Source organism: Diadema setosum, chromosome 20 (genome assembly GCF_964275005.1).
Source record: "Diadema setosum chromosome 20, eeDiaSeto1, whole genome shotgun sequence".
Taxonomy (NCBI): Eukaryota; Metazoa; Echinodermata; class Echinoidea; order Diadematoida; family Diadematidae; genus Diadema; species Diadema setosum.
Genome location: NC_092704.1, coordinates 16130761 through 16150938, shown reverse-complemented (window position 1 = coordinate 16150938; position 20178 = coordinate 16130761). Strand labels below are relative to the sequence as shown.

Genomic DNA, 20178 nt, shown 5'->3' with positions numbered 1-20178 from the left:
CTAAATGCTCTTTACATTTTAGGATCTTACAAAAAGAAAAATAACAACATGTCTAGAGCAGCTAAAAATGAGAAGCTTTGAGAATTCTTTACAGATACTCTGAAATATAAGCAATAGAGGTATAAGGGAGTTCATGGTTGCGATTTGCGCATGTGCAAAATAAAGGTCAAATGAGAATGTTCGTGTATTTGCCATTGACTTTCAAACGAAAAGAATCCTCAGGCAAATGAGGATTTGGAATGTTAAGTTGTGTGTTTCACCTTGTTAGAACGCACAGGTGAAAGTGATTCATCAATAATGTTTAACAAAAGCTGCACACGCATTTCATTGATATTGATTACAAAGGTGGCATGCTTCAACAAACAAGAGACCCGCGGGTCTAGCGCTCACCTGAGTATCGCAAGTTCACCTTTCATGCAGTCACTAATCTGAATTATTCACAGCTCTACTAAAATTTGACCAGGCATTCTCAAGTAGAAGATGAAAATGTACAATAAGGGCCCAAATTTTTTAAGATTCCTTAATTTGGGGGGATTGGGGGCCCCCTGGGGCCCTCTGGGTGGGGCATGGTGCCCATTTTGATAAATTGAGATCCTGACCCCCTAGGGATGCTACCTGCCAAGTTTGACGAAAATCCATCATGAGGTTTTCAGGAAGAAGATGAAAATGTACAATTCAGGCCCCCATTTGGACCTTCCCAACCCCCCCCCCCCCCCTGCCCCCAAGAGGGGCACCCCTGGATTTGCTATGAACAAACTTGAAACTACAGTCATTAATGTACTCACTCATAGTATTATCTTAGCTCTATAACTTCTGATTCTAGAGAAGATTTTTAAAGATTCCTTCATTTTGGGGGGTTTGCCCCCCCCCCCCCCCCCTGGGGCCCCTGGGTGGGGCACGGTGCCCATTTTAACAAATTGAGATCCTAACCCCCTAGGGATGCTACCTGCCAAGTTTGGTGAAAATTGGTCATGGGGTTCTCAAGAAGAAGATGAAAATGTATAATTTAGGCCCCATTAGGATACCTCCCCAACCTCCTCCCCTGGGTCCCAAGGGGGGCACCCCTGATTCTGCCATGAACAAACTGGAAACTACAGTCATCAATGTACTAACTCATAGTATCAACTTAGCTCTATCACTTCTGGTTCTAGAGAAGAAGATTTTTACAGATTCCTTAATTTTGGGGGGTTTGGGCCCCCCTCGGGCCCCTGGGTGGGGCATGGTGCCCATTTTAACAAATTGAGATCCTAACCCCTTAGGGATGCTACCTGCCAAGTTTGGTGAAAATTGGTCATGGAGTTCTCAAGAAGAAGATGAAAATGTATAATTTAGGCCCCATTAGGACCCCTCCCCACCCCCCTCCCCTGGGTCCCAAGGGGGGCACCCCTGATTCTGCCATGAACAAACTTGAAACTAGAGTCATCAATGTACTAACTCATAGTATTAACTTAGCTCTATCACTTCTGGTTCTAGAGAAGAAGATTTTTACAGATTCCTTAATTTTGGGGGGTTTGGGCCCCCCTGGGGGCCCCCAGGGTGGGGCATGGTGCCCATTTTAACAAATTGAGTTCCTAACTCCCAAGGGATGCTACCTGCCAAGTTTGATGAAAATCGGTCTTGGGGTTTTCAAGAAGAAGATGAAAATGTAAAAAGTTTACGCACGACGGACGACGGACGCCGGATGACGGACGACGCACGACCGACGCTGGACGAAGGGCGATCGCAATAGCTCACTTGAGCCTTTGGCTCAGGTGAGCTAAAAATGCTCTGTCACAAGTCCTTTCCATGTTATTTGAAAGCCTGTGGTGTAGGGGTCAAATGAGACATGCGCTAACCATGAACTCCCTTATTAAGAGATCAGTGAATTCCTGGAACAGTCTTTGTGCTGATACTACTGAGGCATCATCAGTTAAGGCCTTCAATTATCACTCAATGACCACTGGAATCAGAAGTATAACACATTTAATCCAGACTACATAAACTGACTACCCCGTGGATACATCATATTGAGCTTTCAAGACTCAGGAATATACCTGTTGAATGGCACTCTACAAATCTTTGAATAACTGGGTGTCATTATAGGTAATTCCAGTTATAAAGGTTGATAGGTTGGTAGTTTCATGATGAAAAAGAACGAAAAGAAGACAAACCATGATGGCATCACTAACCCTGCATGGATGAACCAAATCCTCCTTGTACAGCTCTGGGCAGCCGCTGCTGACCTTCCAGCTGTTGGCAAAGTTATCGCTACTGTGTTCCACGGCTCCGTTCCGTGCCGTGAAGTCATTCTCTTGGTCGCCGTCAAAGTTTCCACACAGACCAGACAGGCGCCCCTTGTATTCTGGGGTGACCGACACATACACTCTGGTGCCTGGACGTTGGAAGTGACCATGAATGCATTCACACCATAAATTAATCACATATATGATCATACATGTCATATTCTTGCTCCTTTTAAGTTTAAATACTTTGGCACACATGGCTGTGAGAAGAATAAAGGAAAAGAGGATGTGTAGAAATTGTATGAATTGAAACATTATGATTATCCTCCCCTGATCAGTGACTGTTGCAATGGACTAAATTGGAAGAAATGAATGAGCCAATGCATTCATGACATTCACCAGCTGTTCTGCAAATCAGAGTAATGAATGGGTTAATGAATTGATCTACATAGATGTTTGTAGTATATTTTCCTCCGAGGAATATGCAATCTGCCAAAAAAGAAAGTTTTCAACTCACAGGAGGTGATAGAGATTGGTCGAGTGGCATATTTGAAGTTATTAGCTAATCATAGTTCATTCTTCAAGTTACTATTACTCCTAAAGATGAAGGATGACATGCTAACTTCCATAACAATTACCTCCATCCCACAGCAGCTCGAGTCCAAAGTTGGCAAATATCACATAGAAGAACCCGGACCGTTCAACACTCCACGCCGAGTAGTACTTGGGCAGTTGGATGGGGATCCCATTGACGGTAACATCTCCACCGCGCACCAGGAAAATGGTGGTGTCTCCATCGAAGATGAGCTCAATGGCACGGGTGCAGGTTACTCCGCTAGAGCCACACTGGACATTTTCCACCTCAATGGAAAAGGTTCCGTTGGAGTCACTGGCAAGTGTGTAGCGGCAGTCCCCGGTGAAAGAGTATTTCTTGCCATCAAAGGTAGTGTAATGTCCCTCACCGACGGCAGAACACAGTCCTGTGGCAAAGTGCAATACAGCATGAAATGGCCACTTTCGTTGCATACTCACGTGCATCATTCTCTTGTTGGGAGAATAGTATTTGGTGACTATTATCACAAAATATTCATTTGAATGATTTTGCAATATCTACAGCAGAAATAAAAGCAGTGAATAAAATTTGCATCAATGTTCTTTTGATACTATCTTACAGGGTATTGAAATTATGTTATAGTCAGTTTTCTTGTTTATGCATGTTCTTTGTGAAAGTTAAGCTGGATGAAAGTATTTACATCAGTATCATGATATCAATATGCATTCATTATCAACCAAAGAAAATGTTTGATATCTAACAAAAGTTTATTGCAACTTCTAGATCAGTTACACAATAATCGTAAAATGCTTGAAATAATTCATTTGTATCTATGAATCAATTTCACGTTCTTCCTTTTTCCTTGTTTAGGTAACAGTTTTCAGCTTTATCATCTTCATTGTCATAATCATTTTTCCATGTTAAGGTAGTCAGTTGCAAGTTATTCAGCATGAGAGCTTGTTTTTTTAGGTGAGGTTTGGTTTTATACACGCTGCTACTAGTAAAGAAATATGCTTATAGCAATACTTGTCATGATTAGCAAATGGAGCGGCTTTAGTCCAACCTAAATAGCAAAGTGACACTATAACGTATCATATAAGTGTGATGATAATGCTCTTCCAAACTTGACAAATGATTACCTGGGCAGTCATTTTCTGTACAGTGCCATATGGATCCATTACAGTAGCTACAGGGGGCAAGCAAATAATACAAGATTACACTGAAATTAGGATGCATACATAAATACTGTGCAGCAATACATACAACTAGGTACATATCTGAAGCTAAAGAGATCTTGTTTTTCATCTATTCATAACTACTCACTTGTCACACCAGAATCCAATACCATTTAATGCTTTGTAAATATTTAAATCAGATATTGTTCCAGACATCAAACACATACAGATACACACATATAAAAGATTGAATTATGAATGACTACAGCTTCATGCGATGAAATTCCTATATTGAATTATGAATGACTACCGCTTTATGCTATGAAAATTCCTATAGGAACTGGGAAATCTAAATGTTTTCAACCAGAAAATTATCTTGACTTATCCTTTATATATATATATATCTTTTATTTGCACAGTTAAAGGCAATCAAATAACATAGAAATCACATATACAATAAATAAACATGACAAAAAAAAATGTTGACAGATTTAAAACTCACATTTCAAGTCAAACACAAAGAATCAATAACTTCACATAATTCGGTTCGATTAAAAAGATCACAATGTTTGACCCCATCCCTAATATCTACTAAATCCCTCACTGACTGGGCTTTACACTGTAACTCACTGTCTATATTTAAGCTAGTATTGTTATACCCAACATTAAGGCGCTCAGCCTCCTTCACATTGCTACAAAAAATAGAATTCGGATTTAGGCATGCAACCCTCATGGTAGATTTCAGCAAATTTGAACCAAAGTGAAGTGATTTGCTATGAAATCTCATAAAAATCTGTACGAGCTTTTGCTCAAGGGGAACACTATTAGATAATTCTGCCACAAGATCACAATGAGTTCTATTACTTATCTTCCATGACTGGAGTAAAAATTGAAGGTTTGATTTCGACCTTTCACATCTCATGTGGCTATGGATTTCAAATTATGCTATAAAAATCCCCTGTTATACTTCAGCCTCTAACAAATTGTAAAAAATGTATTTAAAAAAAGAAAAAAAAAAGAAAAAACAAAACAAAACAACTAATAGTTCATGGGTTGTTGGGTTAAGATATAAAATGAAAACTGCATGATTTCAAGGCATAACGCTCTCTCTATAATTGTACTTCAAAACACTCGATTTTAAAACATGTATGGCTTACATCATTTTATCCTAATATCTCTGTGCAAGACCTCTGCCACCTGATTTCCATGGGTATAAAAATGTAGCACTAGAACCAGTATTCCAGGTGACTTACCATTCATTACAGGTGTCTATCTTACAGATCTCTCCATGCTCATAGCGTCGGTCACCATGGTAACATGGGCATTCTGAAGGCTGCACACAATTCTCTCCCTGCATGTCATCAAACACAATGAAAAGAGATTTTCTTCCCCACTTGAATAAAAAACAAATAGAATACACAAAACCATTTGCTGATACTGGATTCATACCTATCTTACAAGTACAACTGAAGCATAGGTATTGCACAACTCAAAATGAGTAGCAGCAGGATTCACATGCCACGTGGGATAATTCTTTATGATGTTCATTTCGACTTATCTTACACTTCACTTTTGATACCACAGTTCAGAATAAGTGTGCATGAGTGTGTGTGTATGTCTGTAAGCCCTTTCTAGAGCTTTCTAGAGCTTTCTTTTCTGGAGCGTAAAGTAAGAAGAGGGTGGACATGATCGTGCAAAACCAGAATTTTTTGCACGCATGAAAATTTTACAAGATTCATGGAAGCAAAGATTCACAGAAGTAAAATATGTGCAAAAGTTTTTGTCTACAAAATGCACTGAACGCCAGTGGCGAAAAAGGCTGTCAGTTCTAATGCGTCAAAGTTTCATGCCGCACATGTTTTTGGTTTTACAATAGTTCAGCCAAGATGGCTTTAGGGAAGTTCCTTCTCTGCAAAGTACGCCCATACAAATCAAAGTATGATAAAGAAGGCAGGAACAGATGTTACCATATTACTAAAGTGTGTAAGTACTCAAAAAGTATTTGTGCATGAGAGGAACACACATACATGATCACTTCATACAAGCGACTTACATCTAACAGATAGCCATCAGGGCATGTACACCCGGGACCGTCCTCCACTGCACAGCTGAAGCCATGGGCAATGCTCTCACAGGTCAAAGGGCATCCTGGGGCAAGGTCATCATAGAGCTGGTTGCTAGGACACATGTCACTCACATTGCATCGCTCTCCCTCACAATGGAATGTGCCATTAAGGCAGGTACTGTGGAAAAAAACAAAAACAAAACGAAGAAAAAAAAGACATTTACAGACTCTTATCAGGTTCATTTGACTACCAAAGGTGGTACAGTGTAGCTCGTAAGCACTTCTGATGTTCTGTGCAATTACCTACAATGTATGCAAAAGGCTATTCCTCATAAAATGAGGTCATTATTAATGTTGAACAAGACAAAGAAAACAAAAATAATGTTCAGCAGCACTCCATAACCATCATTTTCAGCTCACTGACAGGACAGAGCTGTAATTGGAGAGTATGAAAATCTGCAACACAAAGCTTCTTAGTAACCACTATACAGTCAAACCTGTCTACAGCGGCCACCCATGGGAAACAAAAAAATAGCGGCCATTGTAGACAGGTGGCCGCTGTAGACAGGGTTGTTAACATGGCTTTTCTCTTAGAGGGAATTGTGTTTAGTAATTGCATACGGCAGGTGGCCGCTATAGACTGTGGTCACTATAGACAGGTCTGACTATATTTGCAATTGCTATTCTACTCCTGTATGCGCCATATTTTCATCTGTCCAGCAATATCAATCTCATAAAATATGAATGTCTTGGTCACACTAATTATAAGATTATGAGACAGCCAATTTTGGCTTAAAGGTCCCCAACCCCCCCTTTTTTTTTGGGGGGGGGGGGATGTTCACATACCATTCTTGGCACATCTGTTCAACCAGAGCACCAGGTGGATACGACTGCTCCTGGTAGTGACAGGGGCAGTTGCTGGGGGAGATACAGTTCCCCTCGTCATCCAGCACTGTACCAGTGGGACAATTGCAGCCCTCGATACATTCATTGGTCTCTGCGCAGGTCACCGAAAGGTCGCGACACGTCCCACCACATGTCGACCCACACTGCTCATAGACCTGACCTCCATCACATTGGACATCTGGTGACAAATATAAGATAGATTGTTGTCATGATATAATTTCTGAGTATTGATTGCATTAGAGTCGTCATCAAAGCTTATATTCAACTATTCAACTGAAATTTGTCAGCTTGGATTTGGGTATATGGCTAGGGTCCATCCATCACTTCATCACATTGAGACTTCTACTTTTTCCTAAGACATTACAGTTCCTCTACTGAATCTTAAACTGATGCCTTGGAAGTAATTAACTATCTGTCCATGGACTCCACAAAGACATTCAGTGGCTTTAGCCAAGATTTACACAGGTTTCTTTTTTCAATGTCCTGTACCAGAAATATACAATCATCTTAATCTTGTTCATTATTTAAACTAATTGTAGCAAAATATGAGTGTCCTTTCTCACTAATATCAGACAAATTCTTCAGATATCTGATTACAGATGACTGTCTTGCATGCTTGCAGGCTAACATGAATTAAAGGCCCACGACTGATTTGAAGCCTGAACTTGTTGTGTCCAAATATTTCATCACTTCCAAGTCTATGATTATCTTTACACCACCAGCTGCTGAAACTGTAGAGTTCTGACTCATCATCATGGCCCTCAATACTCACTGCAGTAATCCGTTATGGCAGAATGGGCTCTCCAGTCAACATAGATGCCCTCATTGGCACAGTCGGTGGCGTAACCAGCAATGACCTCACACAGGCAGTCGACGGTGTGCGCCGCGTCGCAGCCACACACGTCGTAGAGGCACATGTCATAGTACATGTCGGGGCTGACACTGCCGTGGCAGGGCCTGAAGACATCCCCGTTGATAACACCACACTTCTCTGCCGCAAAGGTCTCCATGTGGGAGTTCAGGCTGCAGGGGGAGAGGGGAAGGGTAGGCTCCGTTTCCTGGCAGTCTGGGTCCACAGCAAACTTGTTGGCAAAAGCGATGATGCTCGTTTCAATGTCGCCAGCTGGTGTCATGAAGTCATTGTTCTGGTTGGAGTCAAAAGTTCCGCACAGACCTCGCACCTGAAAATCAAAAACAGAAAGAAGAGATATTTATTAGTCAGTCAATGCCTTGCATCAGCAGTTTAGTTATAAGTTTTAAAGATGCAAACTTTTACTTTCAGATTCTTCTTCATGATTTCGAATTGATATGGCTGTTTCTGTACTACACTCATCAGTCCTCATTCTTTTAACTGCTGTCGACATAGAGCCTTCCCTGTTTGTGCCCCTAAACTATGGAATAACCTCCACGCTTAAACCCAATGGTCCAAAACCATGAAAACATTTCACATTTTCTATAATCAAGCACTTGAGAACATTTTGTACAGAATCACTATTTAATAATCATTGCTATCACTGTCATGAGACATGGGTGTATTTGTCAATACAATTTAGAATACACCAAGCTGATATGTGCAAGGTTACAACTATGCTGTTGTTAAGAATAAAACCAAAGTTTTTACGAAGAGTCAATAACAGCAGAGATTTATCTTGGAGATGTACAAGCACAATGCATATTTGACAGAACAAAAGTCATAGCATATCATTCAGTGGCCCAACAATTCATTGCAAGTCAATATCTGCTCAATTCAGGATGAAGACCAGGAGTTTAAGACCAAGTTAAAAACTCATCTTTTGAATAATGCTACTTAGATTTGAATTATGCATGTCATGACTATTATTTGGTAATGGGCAGTAGAGTATATCATTACAGTAGCTGTGCAATATAAATGTCCTTTATTACTATCATCATCATTTTTGGACAATAGCTCTCCATTTCAACAATGATGAGAGTGATATTCTGATGGAAACACCCCAGTCACATCATCATATCAACAGCAAACATCTGTACAATTATTGGTGCATTAACTTTGATATAAAAGCAAACATACCCTGTGCATATATTCTGGATAGAGTGTGATGTAAAGTCTGTTGATGCCATCCCACTTCACAAGGAATCCGTTGCCCTCGACGAAGACAAACTTGGAAGACGCCCTACGTACGATCACCTCTCCGTTTGAGTACGGAAGCAGAACCTCCTCACCGTTGACGAAGACGGCTCGCTCCTGCTTCAGGTCAATCGGCGACGTACCATTTATGATGACCGTGGCCGACTTGGTGCAGGTGACTGTTCGTGATGAGCGCATGTTGCACTCAACATTTTCAGCTAGGACAGTCAGGTATTGCTCAACAAAGTCCTATGGTGAAGGCAAGTGTAGGTAAAGTTAATATCGAAATGTTCCTTTACCCCTTCTACATACCTAGGATTCTCCTTATTAATGATAATGATAATTAATCTCATGCAGAAACAAAAACTTACTTGATCACATGCATCTTTTACAGCAACCACAATCATGTAATGATATTGCATATCATCACAACATATTTCAAAATTAACAAACCAACTTTACTCATTGCTTTTTGCTCAGTAGCATCCTGGACTACTATACTGGATTGATGCCATGGCCAAACACAAGTGGTCCATAATAGCATTGTCAATTTGCAATGCTTGATTTATACATGCAATTAATGTTCTTCGACTTGGTTATGATGCAGCAATGGGTGAGAAAGGCATTCAACCTTTCAAATGAGCATACTTCCATTCTGAGGTCTTAAAGATATAATGCAAACTGAGAGCCACTACTCCTCAAGCATGGTGTGTACCTCAACGAGAATGTAGCGACAGCCTCCCTGGAAGTTGTACTGCTTCTTATCAAAGGTCAGGTAGTGTGGATCACCAACAGACTGACAGGTTGCCTGGCAAGGGGACTGGTCACAATCCCAAATCCCTCCAAGACATGTGCTGAAAATAATGTGAGAAGCTTTTCATTGTTTCTCAATGAGCATTTCATCAGATTTCTTTTCATTAATGGCTTTCTTACTAACATGTTCACATTATTGCTATAAATGGAATGTTTGTTGTAAAAACTTTTATAGATGTATATAATATTGAGAGCACAAGGTGCATTTGAAATAGACATATTGCAGTGTACTGAGTTTAAAGTCTCTTATGGAATCATATCAACAATCATTGATACTACAATTCTGGGGAAACACACTTTTCTTTGCAGTAACACTAACAAAGAACACAATGCAATTAGGAAGGGAAAAAACTGTTCATTACTATGCTTATGAAGATTACAATATGATGAGCATGAGATCTATAACTCTTTCAAATCTTAAGACAGCAGTGGATTTTATCAAATCTTGTGATAAACTTCTTTGCAAACTCACTGCAATGCAAATTTGTATTTGTTAAATGTGACTATTGATTGTTTCTTTGCAGTAAGATTTGTGTACATGCAAACAAATGCACACACTTTGTAATGTACTCATGTCTTCCTTGTAACTTGAAAAAGATTGCTATCAAAAGCATTAGATTATTCAATATTGAAATTTGCAATTACACTTGGATTTCTTGGAAACACTAACCACAGGTTACACTTTGACCTGACTGTTCCTCCCGGTGGATACTTCTCCCGATTGTGCACACAGGGGCACTGGTCAGCAGTGATACAGCGGCCATTGTCCAGGACAGTGCCTTCTGGACACTGGCAGCCGCTGACGCAGTCTGCTGGGCAGTGTTTGGCCATCTCCACTGGGTCCTGGGCTTCACAGGTTACAGGACACAGTGTGCTGCAGTCACTGTACTCCATAATGTCTGGACACTGCTTAGCTAGGATAGGAAGCAATGCCAGGCCAATGGTACAGGGTACTTTATTTTTATCTAATTTGCATAGTAAATTTCATTTGAATGAAACAATTATTAATGAGGTATCTTTGTATCACCTAAATTCTTAGAGCTGATCAAAATTCAGTTTCAAGAAATCAATATTTGAATTAATAAGAATGAATTACAATTTACATACAGTAAAACTTATTTGCATGACAGTTTTGAAGAGAAACACACTCACTGCAACTTAAAATGACTATCCATTTACTGAACAAGTAGCGCATTGTGTACAATCTCTGAGGTGTATTACCGTAAGACTTTATACACCATGCTGGGTGACATTATTCTTCAATCATGCAAAATCTATTATGTTTGCAACAGGGATATATGACCTTTGAGCAATGAAAAACATGTCATCAGCTGATGGTAAACTTTCCTTCTTGGACCTGATTCAATCGTTCAAGGTAATCATCTTGACTTGCTGAAGACTAGTTCACAGTAAACTCTGGCAAGTTTGTCTGTCAAAAACATGTGCTATAGCTATTAACCAATTAGTCACTGAAATGCCCCCCTTTTTTAATGTAATATGCTTCACTATTTTTTTTTTTCATATAGAATATACGATTATTTAATTTAGAAGAGGTCAAAGGTCAACAAAAGTAGGTCAGAATTACTTCTGTGACTCACCATTCTCCTGGTAAAGTCTTGCTATGCTTTCAAATCAACATAACTTATAAAAAAAAAAATAATAAATAAACATGAAGTGAGCTATTTCATATCATTTAGAAAGTTGTGAAAATGAATACAATATTGTTGTACCTTCCAGGAAACCATAGGTACCTACGTACAGAATCTTCAGTGGCTAAAGGGTTAAAGTCAGCTTGGTCATCCCTAGAGTAACTTACGGCAGAAATCCTGTGTCCTCCAGTCTAGGACCACGCTCTCAACAGCACACTGGCGAGAGTAGGCATTGAGGGAGACACACAGGGCGTCCATCATCAGGTCATCAGACTCGCCAAACTGACAGAGATCATGCTCACAGCTCTTCACAAACACTGCTGGGTCAACCTGTGTTTATATAGTAAAGTAAAGTAAAGTAGGAAAACAAAATCATCATTTATAAGGACGAAGACACACAATATCTTGCATCATAGAGCCAACAAAAAGTCCTTGCATAAGGTTTTATGGCTGCTTTTTTTTTTTTTTTTTTTTTGCACGTTTGCTTGTTTTAAGGTTGGGTAAGATCTATAAAGACCAGATTCTCAGCTTTGAAATGATATGTACTGCATAAAACTGGATTTTCCTTACCAATTGAAATATGTGATGGATTGTCCAACATCCACACAAGTTACACTTGAGAAAAACAAATAACAAAACAAAAATGAGGCTAAAGATATTGTATGGAACACTACCGACACGTAATTCTATATGTTTAAACATCAAATTGAGATGGAAGAAATATTACTCTTTCAAACAAACAAAAAAAGAAAAGAAATGCAAATCAACATTGCTGATGTATCTTCCGGCCTACATTGTATTATGAAAGTGATATGTGTGACTTTTGTAGGTTTTGTGATGTAGGATCAAGTTCTGATATGAGTCCCCGTGTTGAATCAATTGTTACCCTAGGCAAGGCACTTTTTCTCATTACCTAGTCCATCTGAGGGGATTTAAAGCTGCCAGTCTCGTAGTTGCATGGTTATAAGCTTTTAGAAGTATTCAATGCTTCCTAAACAATGATCACATGAAATAGATATATTCACTATCAAATGAAATATCGGTGTGTCAAAGGTGTGTAACAACGAGATCAGATTTAATACGATTGACTGAAAAAAAAAGAAAGATAGGCATACGGTAATGGGGCACCAATATGTATCCTTTGTTTGGTGACAAGTTTTTACACAGTTTATACAAAAATATCATAATTTGTAATTTTGTGTGCACGTGTGGACATTTGTGTCTCCTACATGTGGGTGATACAACCGAAAGTATGATATTCACTTGTATTCAACAGAATATGGAAACATTCCAAATTAGTTCTCATTTTATTGCACATGACATTACATACATCACTGGCATAGGACTCACATCAGCATGGCACTGTTGAAACTCAACGGCTTCATTGAGAACTTGACACAGACTCCTGGAGGTCTCAAGGCGAGTTGGATGAACATCACAGGGGTGTGTATCCACAATCGCCTGGCATACCTTTCAAGACAACAAGCGATATTTAACACATTATAAAGCTGCTGCCCAGAGAATGAAACGGCTCATACACAGAGACTCCAACTCTCCCGTTTTCGACGGGAGATCTCCCGCCGAAAACCCATTTTTGCAAAATCTCCTGTTCTCCCGCTTGAGATTTAATTTCTCCTGCCCTGGCTCTGTGTCTCCCGTTGGAAAGGATTTCTTACTTATTGCTATTGTATGTTGAAAAAATAAGCCTTAGATAGCACCAGAGAGCATCTAGAACCCTAGGAACTTCGCGCTTCGCACGCATCAACTTAGAGTCTCCCGTTTGCTAGGGGTTTCGGGCGGGAGAATCTCCAGATCAGAAGGTGCTTGGGGTTGGAGTCTCTGCATACATACTGCTGTCAAGTGGTCCTGTTAACAAAATAATACTACTTGGAGATGCAGTAATTATGATTATGTGAAATATTAAACCACTGAATCTAAATGACAAGCATTCGTCTTCTTCACAACAATGTGCCATTTTACAAAAAGCTGGGCATACTGTATAATTCCACAAAATGATTGACTACTGCTTTGAAATGAAAGCATGAATGATTTCTACTTGGAAGATGCTAGAGTAGTCGGAATAACAACAGGAGGTTGTGTGTCTCCTTCAGAAAGTGCAGAAAGACCAAATGACCTTAAGCTGAAAACTGCCTACAGAAAAAGTGCAATGAATATACAAAAATGCACACTTCTCCTTTGCATGGTACAATGTGCATCCCCCCCCCCTTTTTTTTGGGGGGGGGGGGGGCTGGTGGTGATGGGGGTGTGCTGTTCATTGATTACCCAAAATTGCTGGTCCCCTTGCATGAACCACATCAAGGAGATGCTATCTCTTGGCTGTTTCCCACAGCATGTATAAGACTGACTAATTCACAGTGATACATGTACATCCTGTTCTTTCCTGTCTAGAAGTGGGATTTGCTGCACGCACACTGATATTACACTAAACATTGACATGTATGCAGAGTTTGTTTTGTTTCAATCTTCAACAAAATGGTACCTGTCTTACCTCTCCTGGAAATGGAACTTCCCAGGACGTTGCCAGCTGGGCTGGGTAGGATGCATAGTCTCCATTTCTCATCATCCAGTCATCTGTTGTCATATACAATGTGTGCAGAAAGGAATTATGCATATCATTCCTACTTTTTTAACAGTACATTATATAATCAGCAAAATCATTCTCACAACTATTAAACAGCTGAAATAAACAAGAAGAGATATTTTGGACTTCTCATTCTCATGTCTTACAACATTTTTTGTTTTGTTTTTATTTAATTTTTTTTTTTACCTACGACTTACATTTACAGCATATATTTACATTTGAAGAACTGCTACACATAGTGCACATATGTAAGCAGTTTGCAAATCTTTTATCATGCTTTTTTTTGGTGTACTTTGATGGGTTTTGCGTCCACATATGCATTGAAGCATGTTATATTTGGGGTTTTGCTTATTTCTAGGCACTGTATATACTTATGCAGTTATGGGTGAAATGCAGGAGATCACTTTACAGCGTGATTTATGTTGTTTTTTCTTCTCCTTTTCATTACAATACTTATCCTAAAATGTAAGTTTTTTTTTGTGCTTTGTTTTGTTTTGTTTTTTGCTTCTGCAATTAGCATTCAATGCAGTAAATAAATCTTTCTCAAATGGGACTGTACATACATGGAGAAAACAGGGCACATGTCCTAATAGCATGAAAAAAGGGGGTGCAATTTCTTGGGCACATTAGACACCAATGCAGCATTTTGTGCTTGAGTTGGGTCAGGTTTGACCCCAGTAATAAATTGCACTACCAAATTCATAAAAAAAAAATTCTCCTTAATCATATCTTGTTAACTGTTACAGATCTACAAGAGATATAGAACATACTTCCTGGATTGTCATCATACATTCCACACAGGCCGATTGTGGACTCTTTAAGCTCAGCTAGCACAGTGACGTACACAGTCATGTTGCTGTCCCACCGGGCCAGAACACCAAGGGTAGACTCAAGGAAGGTGAATTCTCCTGCCTTCTTGAGTGAGATGCCTGGAGGGAGAATAAAGAGAATGAGAACTCAGCCTTTAAAAGTTGTGCCTTACTTTGGCCTCTGAGGTCTGAAGTACTGTGGGAACAATTCATCACCTAGTACAATGTATGTCATCAGCTTCACACTATGGGGATGATAAGTAGAGGTAGTTAAAATAATTGATATGGAGGTAAAAGCTGCCTATGAGTACTTTCATCAATTTCAGAGCCAAATGAAAGCACGTAAATTATGACAACATTGACAAAGTTTACCTGTCAAATATATAATATACATATGCCCTTGTCAAAGATGTCAGTCTGTAGTTTATAATAACATGTAGATGAATGAATCTGAATGAGTGGAGCTAATAAGCCAGTTCGGGGTTCCACTTTGAGCATGAGCAGAAAAAGGTCATCAGTACCGGCAGAGCATGTTGGTTTTTTATTCACTGAGATAAGCATCTGTGATGTAATGATTATTCAAGTGATCATTATGAGTGGTGCTTGCCAGCACATCCACCTGACAGCAAAAATGGAATTTGACAATATCAATAGAAAAAGATTGTTAATACATTCAATGAGAAATAATGAAATGGATGCTTTCAAAAGTGCTAATTGATGGATCATTCTGGTCAATTGGTCTACGCAAGTTCATTCTTTGTTTGAGCATGACTGATGAATTCCATAAATTGTTACGTCGGGTAAGCTGAAATACCTTCTCTCGCTTGAAAACTCGTGGAGTGCCTAATCAACTGAGAAAGAAGAAAGGTCATTTGTACCGATGTGCCCATGAGCTAACCCCGAACTGGCTTATTGTAGGCTAGCAAGGCTGCAACTCTGCTCTGGACAGATTTCAGATAAGACTGGAAAATTTACAGGGATGAAACTGGACAACCAGTTGACAATATGCGATAGTTTAGTACACAAGTGATTTATGCAGATAGCTGTGACATTGAGCTGTCCCTTCAGAAATACAGTCCCTAGCATTTGCCACAGGGTATTAAAATGAGCACATGCATGAAGTAAATTTGGAACATCAGGGCCCTGTTGCATAAAAGTTCAGATCAAACATACATAAGTCTGAAAATCAAACGTAAGTATCTGAATAATGGGTTATGATTGGCTGATACCTGACTTAGGTTTGATTGCATCTTTTTATGCAACAGGGCACTATATTGCTGGCATACAGTGTAGATGTTTGACAAAGGGCAAATTTACCATTTTCCATGAAAGGAAATGAGACCATTGGATTGTCATTGATGGAGACCATGTTCAGCTCTACTGTGATGACATCTAGCCCAAGGATGAACTCCAGACTCTGCCATAAATGACCATACACAGCAAGGAAAAGAGAGCATAATCTCAAGACACAGACAAAGACACAGAGATTGGGACATTCTTCACACTTATTAGCATACACGTTTAGTATGAGACAGAACATTATTGTTCATTTCATATCATGTCTCCAAAAGCAGTAGGCAGCATAGAATGGGAATCTTGGGCAGTATACTGTTAGACAATCTGTCTTCTCTGACTGACAAATTAATTTTCCTTTGGCTCATAATAAACACAGTATAATGCAGAGGAGAGGGCACATAATGATGCAAGAAGGGCTCATATATTTCAGATGATATGTAAATATCATAACCATAATGCCTGATGCATTTGAGTACTGTAATCATTCCACAACACTATGAAAATATGCAATTTAGCCCAAGTCCTGTACTCATCCAAAAATGCCCAAATGTTGGAATCTGAAAAGACAATTTAATAATCTTAGGGCAATAAGATCTCAAATGAGATGAAAATGAAATTAAGATGAAAGTCAATTATTATGTGAAGGGCTAAGAAGCTAATTCAAAAGCTGTTATGTACACAGAAACTCGTAGCAACATACATACAGCAAGACCATTAGAAATTTCATTCGCCCACATCTGATTAAACTCACCTTGAAGCATGTAGAAAGGACATCACAGTCCTTGTTCCTGATTGTCACTTGCCAGGTTCCATCCAGGGCTGCAGCCAGGGTGTAGGAACAGGTGCCAGAGAAGCTATAGAATGTCCCATCAAAGGTCATGAAATGATCACTACTCCAGGAGGCACACGTTGCTGATGTTCGCAGGGCAAGGGAGTTGTTCATTGCTGCAGCAACCTCCAGTGGCTCCTCTGGATGGTGGTGTGGATCAGTAAATGACCATGTTGCTGGCGGTGGTTTGGTTGTAAATAACTCTGGCTCACCAACGTCTGTAGGGTAGTCAGACTCCTCATCTTGGGAACCTCCTGCAGATGAGTGGAACAGTGAGATCCTGCTTGGTACAGACAGCTCTGATGCAAGGTTTATATCACTTTTTGAGGTGGATATGCCTGAAGTTGTTTTGGACTCTGTCAGTGGGGGGTTTGCAGTTGTGAACAATTCAGTGGGGACAACAAAGGGAGACCACATGTCTATCAGAGACCGATAGGTATTTTGGTTGGCTTCAGACACTGACTCTTTTGGTTTAGAATGACTTCCACCTGAAGAAGTCTTTGAAAAACTCTTTCCTGATGTGTTATTGCTCTTCTTAGATGACTTCTCTCTAACAGAGCCAGCACTTGAAGACTTCTTGGAGTTAGATCTGCTTGCCTTGCCTGATTTCTTGGAGTCATTCTTTCTCCCCTTGGAAGAAGAACCTTCGGATTCCTTAGACTCATTATTACTGGCATTAGAAGAGTCTTTACTTTCCTTGGACTTGTCTGTGCCCTTTTCCTTTGAATCACGCTTTCTCCCTCTGGAAGAATCGTCACTCTCCCCAGACCTGTTCTTGCTAGATTCTTTGGACTTATTTTTACTGTCTCTTGAAGTTGAATGTTTATCTTCTTTGGACTTGCCCTTTCTAGATTCCTCAGAGTCGTTCTTACTACCTTTAGAAGAACCTCTACTTTCTTCAGTCTTGTCTTTACTTAATTCATTTGAGACCTTCCCCTCTTTGGAGGATGAATCTTTTCTTTCCTTGGATATATCCTTGCTGGAATCCTTGGAGTCATTCTTTCTTCCTTTGGAAGAGGAACCTTCAGACTCATTAGACTTGTTCTTGCTAGATTCCTTAGACTTGTTCTTACTGCCTCTGGAGGAGGAATCTTTATCTTCCTTGGACTTGCCCTTGCTAGATTCCACAGAGTCATTCTCACTGCCTTTAGAAGAACTTTTACTTTCTTTAGTCTTATCTTTACTTGATTCCTTTGAGACCTTCCTCTCTTTGGAGGATGAAACTTTTCTCTCCTTGGATTTGTCCTTGCTCAACTCCTTTGAGTTATTCTTTCTCTCCTTGGATGAAGAACCTTCAGACTCCTTAGGCTTGTTCTGGCTAGATTCCTTAGACTCATTGTTACTGCCACTAGAAGAGCCTTTACTTTCCTTGGACTTGCCCTTGCTTGATTCCTTTGAGTCGTTCTTTCTCCCCTTGGAAGAAGAACCTTCAGACTCCTTAGACTTGCTCTTGCTAGATTCCTTAGACTTATTCTTACTGCCTCTGGAGGATGAATCTTTATCTTCTCTGGACTTTCCCTTGCTAGATTCCTCAGAGTCATTCATATGGCCTTCAGAAGACCCTTTACTTTCTGCAGACTTGTCCTTGTTTGATTCTTTTGAGTCATTCTCCCTTTCTTTGGAGGATGAAACTTTTCTCTCCTTGGATTTGTCCTTACTAGATTCCTTAGACTTATTCTTACTGCCTCTGGAGGATGAATCTTTATCTTCTTTGGACCTGCCCTTGCTAGATTCCTCAGAGTCATTCTTACCGCCTTTAGAAAAACTTTTACTTTCTTTACTCTTATCTTTACTTGATTCCTTTGAGACCTTCCTCTCTTTTGAGGATGAACTTATTCTCTCCTTGGATTTGTCCTTGCTTGATTCCTTGGAATCATTCTTTCTCCTCCTGGAAGAAGAACCTTCAGACTCCCCAGACCTGTTCTTGCTAGATTCCTTAGACTTATTTCTGTCTCTTGAAGTTGAATCTTTATCTTCTTTGGACTTGCCCTTGCTAGATTCCTCCGAGTCATTCATATCACCTTTAGAAGATCCTTTCCTTTCTGCAGACTTGTCTTTGTTTGATTCTTTTGAGTCATTCTCCCTTTCTTTACTCTCATTGGATTTGTCCTTACTTGATTCCTTTGAGTCATTCTTTCTCTCCTTGGAAGAAGAACCTTCAGACTCATTAGACTTGTCCTTACCAGATTCCTTAGACTTATTCTTAGTGCTTCGGGAGGAAGAACCTTTACTTTCTTTAGACTTGTCTTTACTGGATTCATGTGAGTCTTTCTCCTTCTCTTTGGAGGATGAAACTTTACTCTCATTGGATTTGTCCTTGCTTGATTCCTTGAAGTCATTCTTTTTCCCTTTGGAAGAAGAATCTTCAGACTCCCTTGACTTGTCCTTGTTAGATTCCTTTGAGACATTCTTACTGCCTTTGGATGAAGAACCTTTACCCTCCTCAGACTTGTTCTTGCTTGATTCCTTTGAGTCATTCTTTCTCCCTTTGGAAGATGAACCTCTATCCTCCTTAGAGCCTTCCTTATCACGAGAACTGCTTTTGCTATGTTTACTTTCATTTGAGTCAATGTTGCTCTCACTGCTTTTGCCCCGTTTTTCAATCACTGATAAAAGATCTGAGCGTTCAGCATCTAGATTTAAGCAGACAAATCATGACAAACACATGGAATTATTGAAAGATTTAGAGTGGTGTTATTCTTTGAAGTTAGTTTTTGAATTGAACTAGTATCCCCTTTCAAAAGATGATATTTAAATGCATTATCTTCCATATACATCTTTTTTTTTTTAATTTTCAATGCCTTTCTTATCACGAGAACTGTTTTTGCTATGTTTACTTTCATTTGAGCCAATGTTGCTCTCACTGCTTTTGCCCTGTTTTTCAATCACTGATAAAAGATCTGAGCATTCAGCATCTAGATTTAAGCAGACAAATCATGACAAACACATGGAATTATTGAAAGATTTAGAGTGGTGTTATTCTTTGAAGTTAGTTTTTGAATTGAATTAGTATCCCCTTTCAAAAGATGATATTTAGATGCATCATCTTCCATATACATCTTCTTCTTTTTTTTTTTTCAATGCAATATATCAGAATTACCCTTATTTATAGTGGTATTACAAACTCTATTTATATCAGGATATGGTCACAG

The 20178-nt window shown here is 39.5% G+C and overlaps 1 protein-coding gene across 1 annotated transcript in view; it reads right to left on the bottom strand.

The window, feature by feature from the left end:
* The window catches only part of LOC140243462 (uncharacterized), a 64384-nt gene extending 47292 nt beyond the window's left edge, over positions 1 to 17092 (bottom strand). Inside the window, exons 1-16 of the mRNA XM_072323139.1 lie at positions 16949 to 17092; positions 16219 to 16318; positions 14863 to 15021; positions 13991 to 14082; positions 13657 to 13681; positions 11658 to 11819; positions 10512 to 10755; positions 9744 to 9882; positions 8972 to 9277; positions 7694 to 8102; positions 6862 to 7099; positions 6004 to 6193; positions 5204 to 5301; positions 3915 to 3961; positions 2861 to 3202; positions 2169 to 2371 (exon numbers count right to left, since the gene is read on the bottom strand). Coding sequence (XP_072179240.1) covers positions 2169 to 2371; positions 2861 to 3202; positions 3915 to 3961; positions 5204 to 5301; positions 6004 to 6193; positions 6862 to 7099; positions 7694 to 8102; positions 8972 to 9277; positions 9744 to 9882; positions 10512 to 10755; positions 11658 to 11819; positions 13657 to 13681; positions 13991 to 14082; positions 14863 to 15021; positions 16219 to 16318; positions 16949 to 17077 — 2883 coding nt within the window. The 5' untranslated portion in view covers positions 17078 to 17092. The remainder of the gene's footprint in view (positions 1 to 2168; positions 2372 to 2860; positions 3203 to 3914; positions 3962 to 5203; positions 5302 to 6003; positions 6194 to 6861; positions 7100 to 7693; positions 8103 to 8971; positions 9278 to 9743; positions 9883 to 10511; positions 10756 to 11657; positions 11820 to 13656; positions 13682 to 13990; positions 14083 to 14862; positions 15022 to 16218; positions 16319 to 16948) is intronic.
* Positions 17093 to 20178: the final 3086 nt, after the last annotated feature.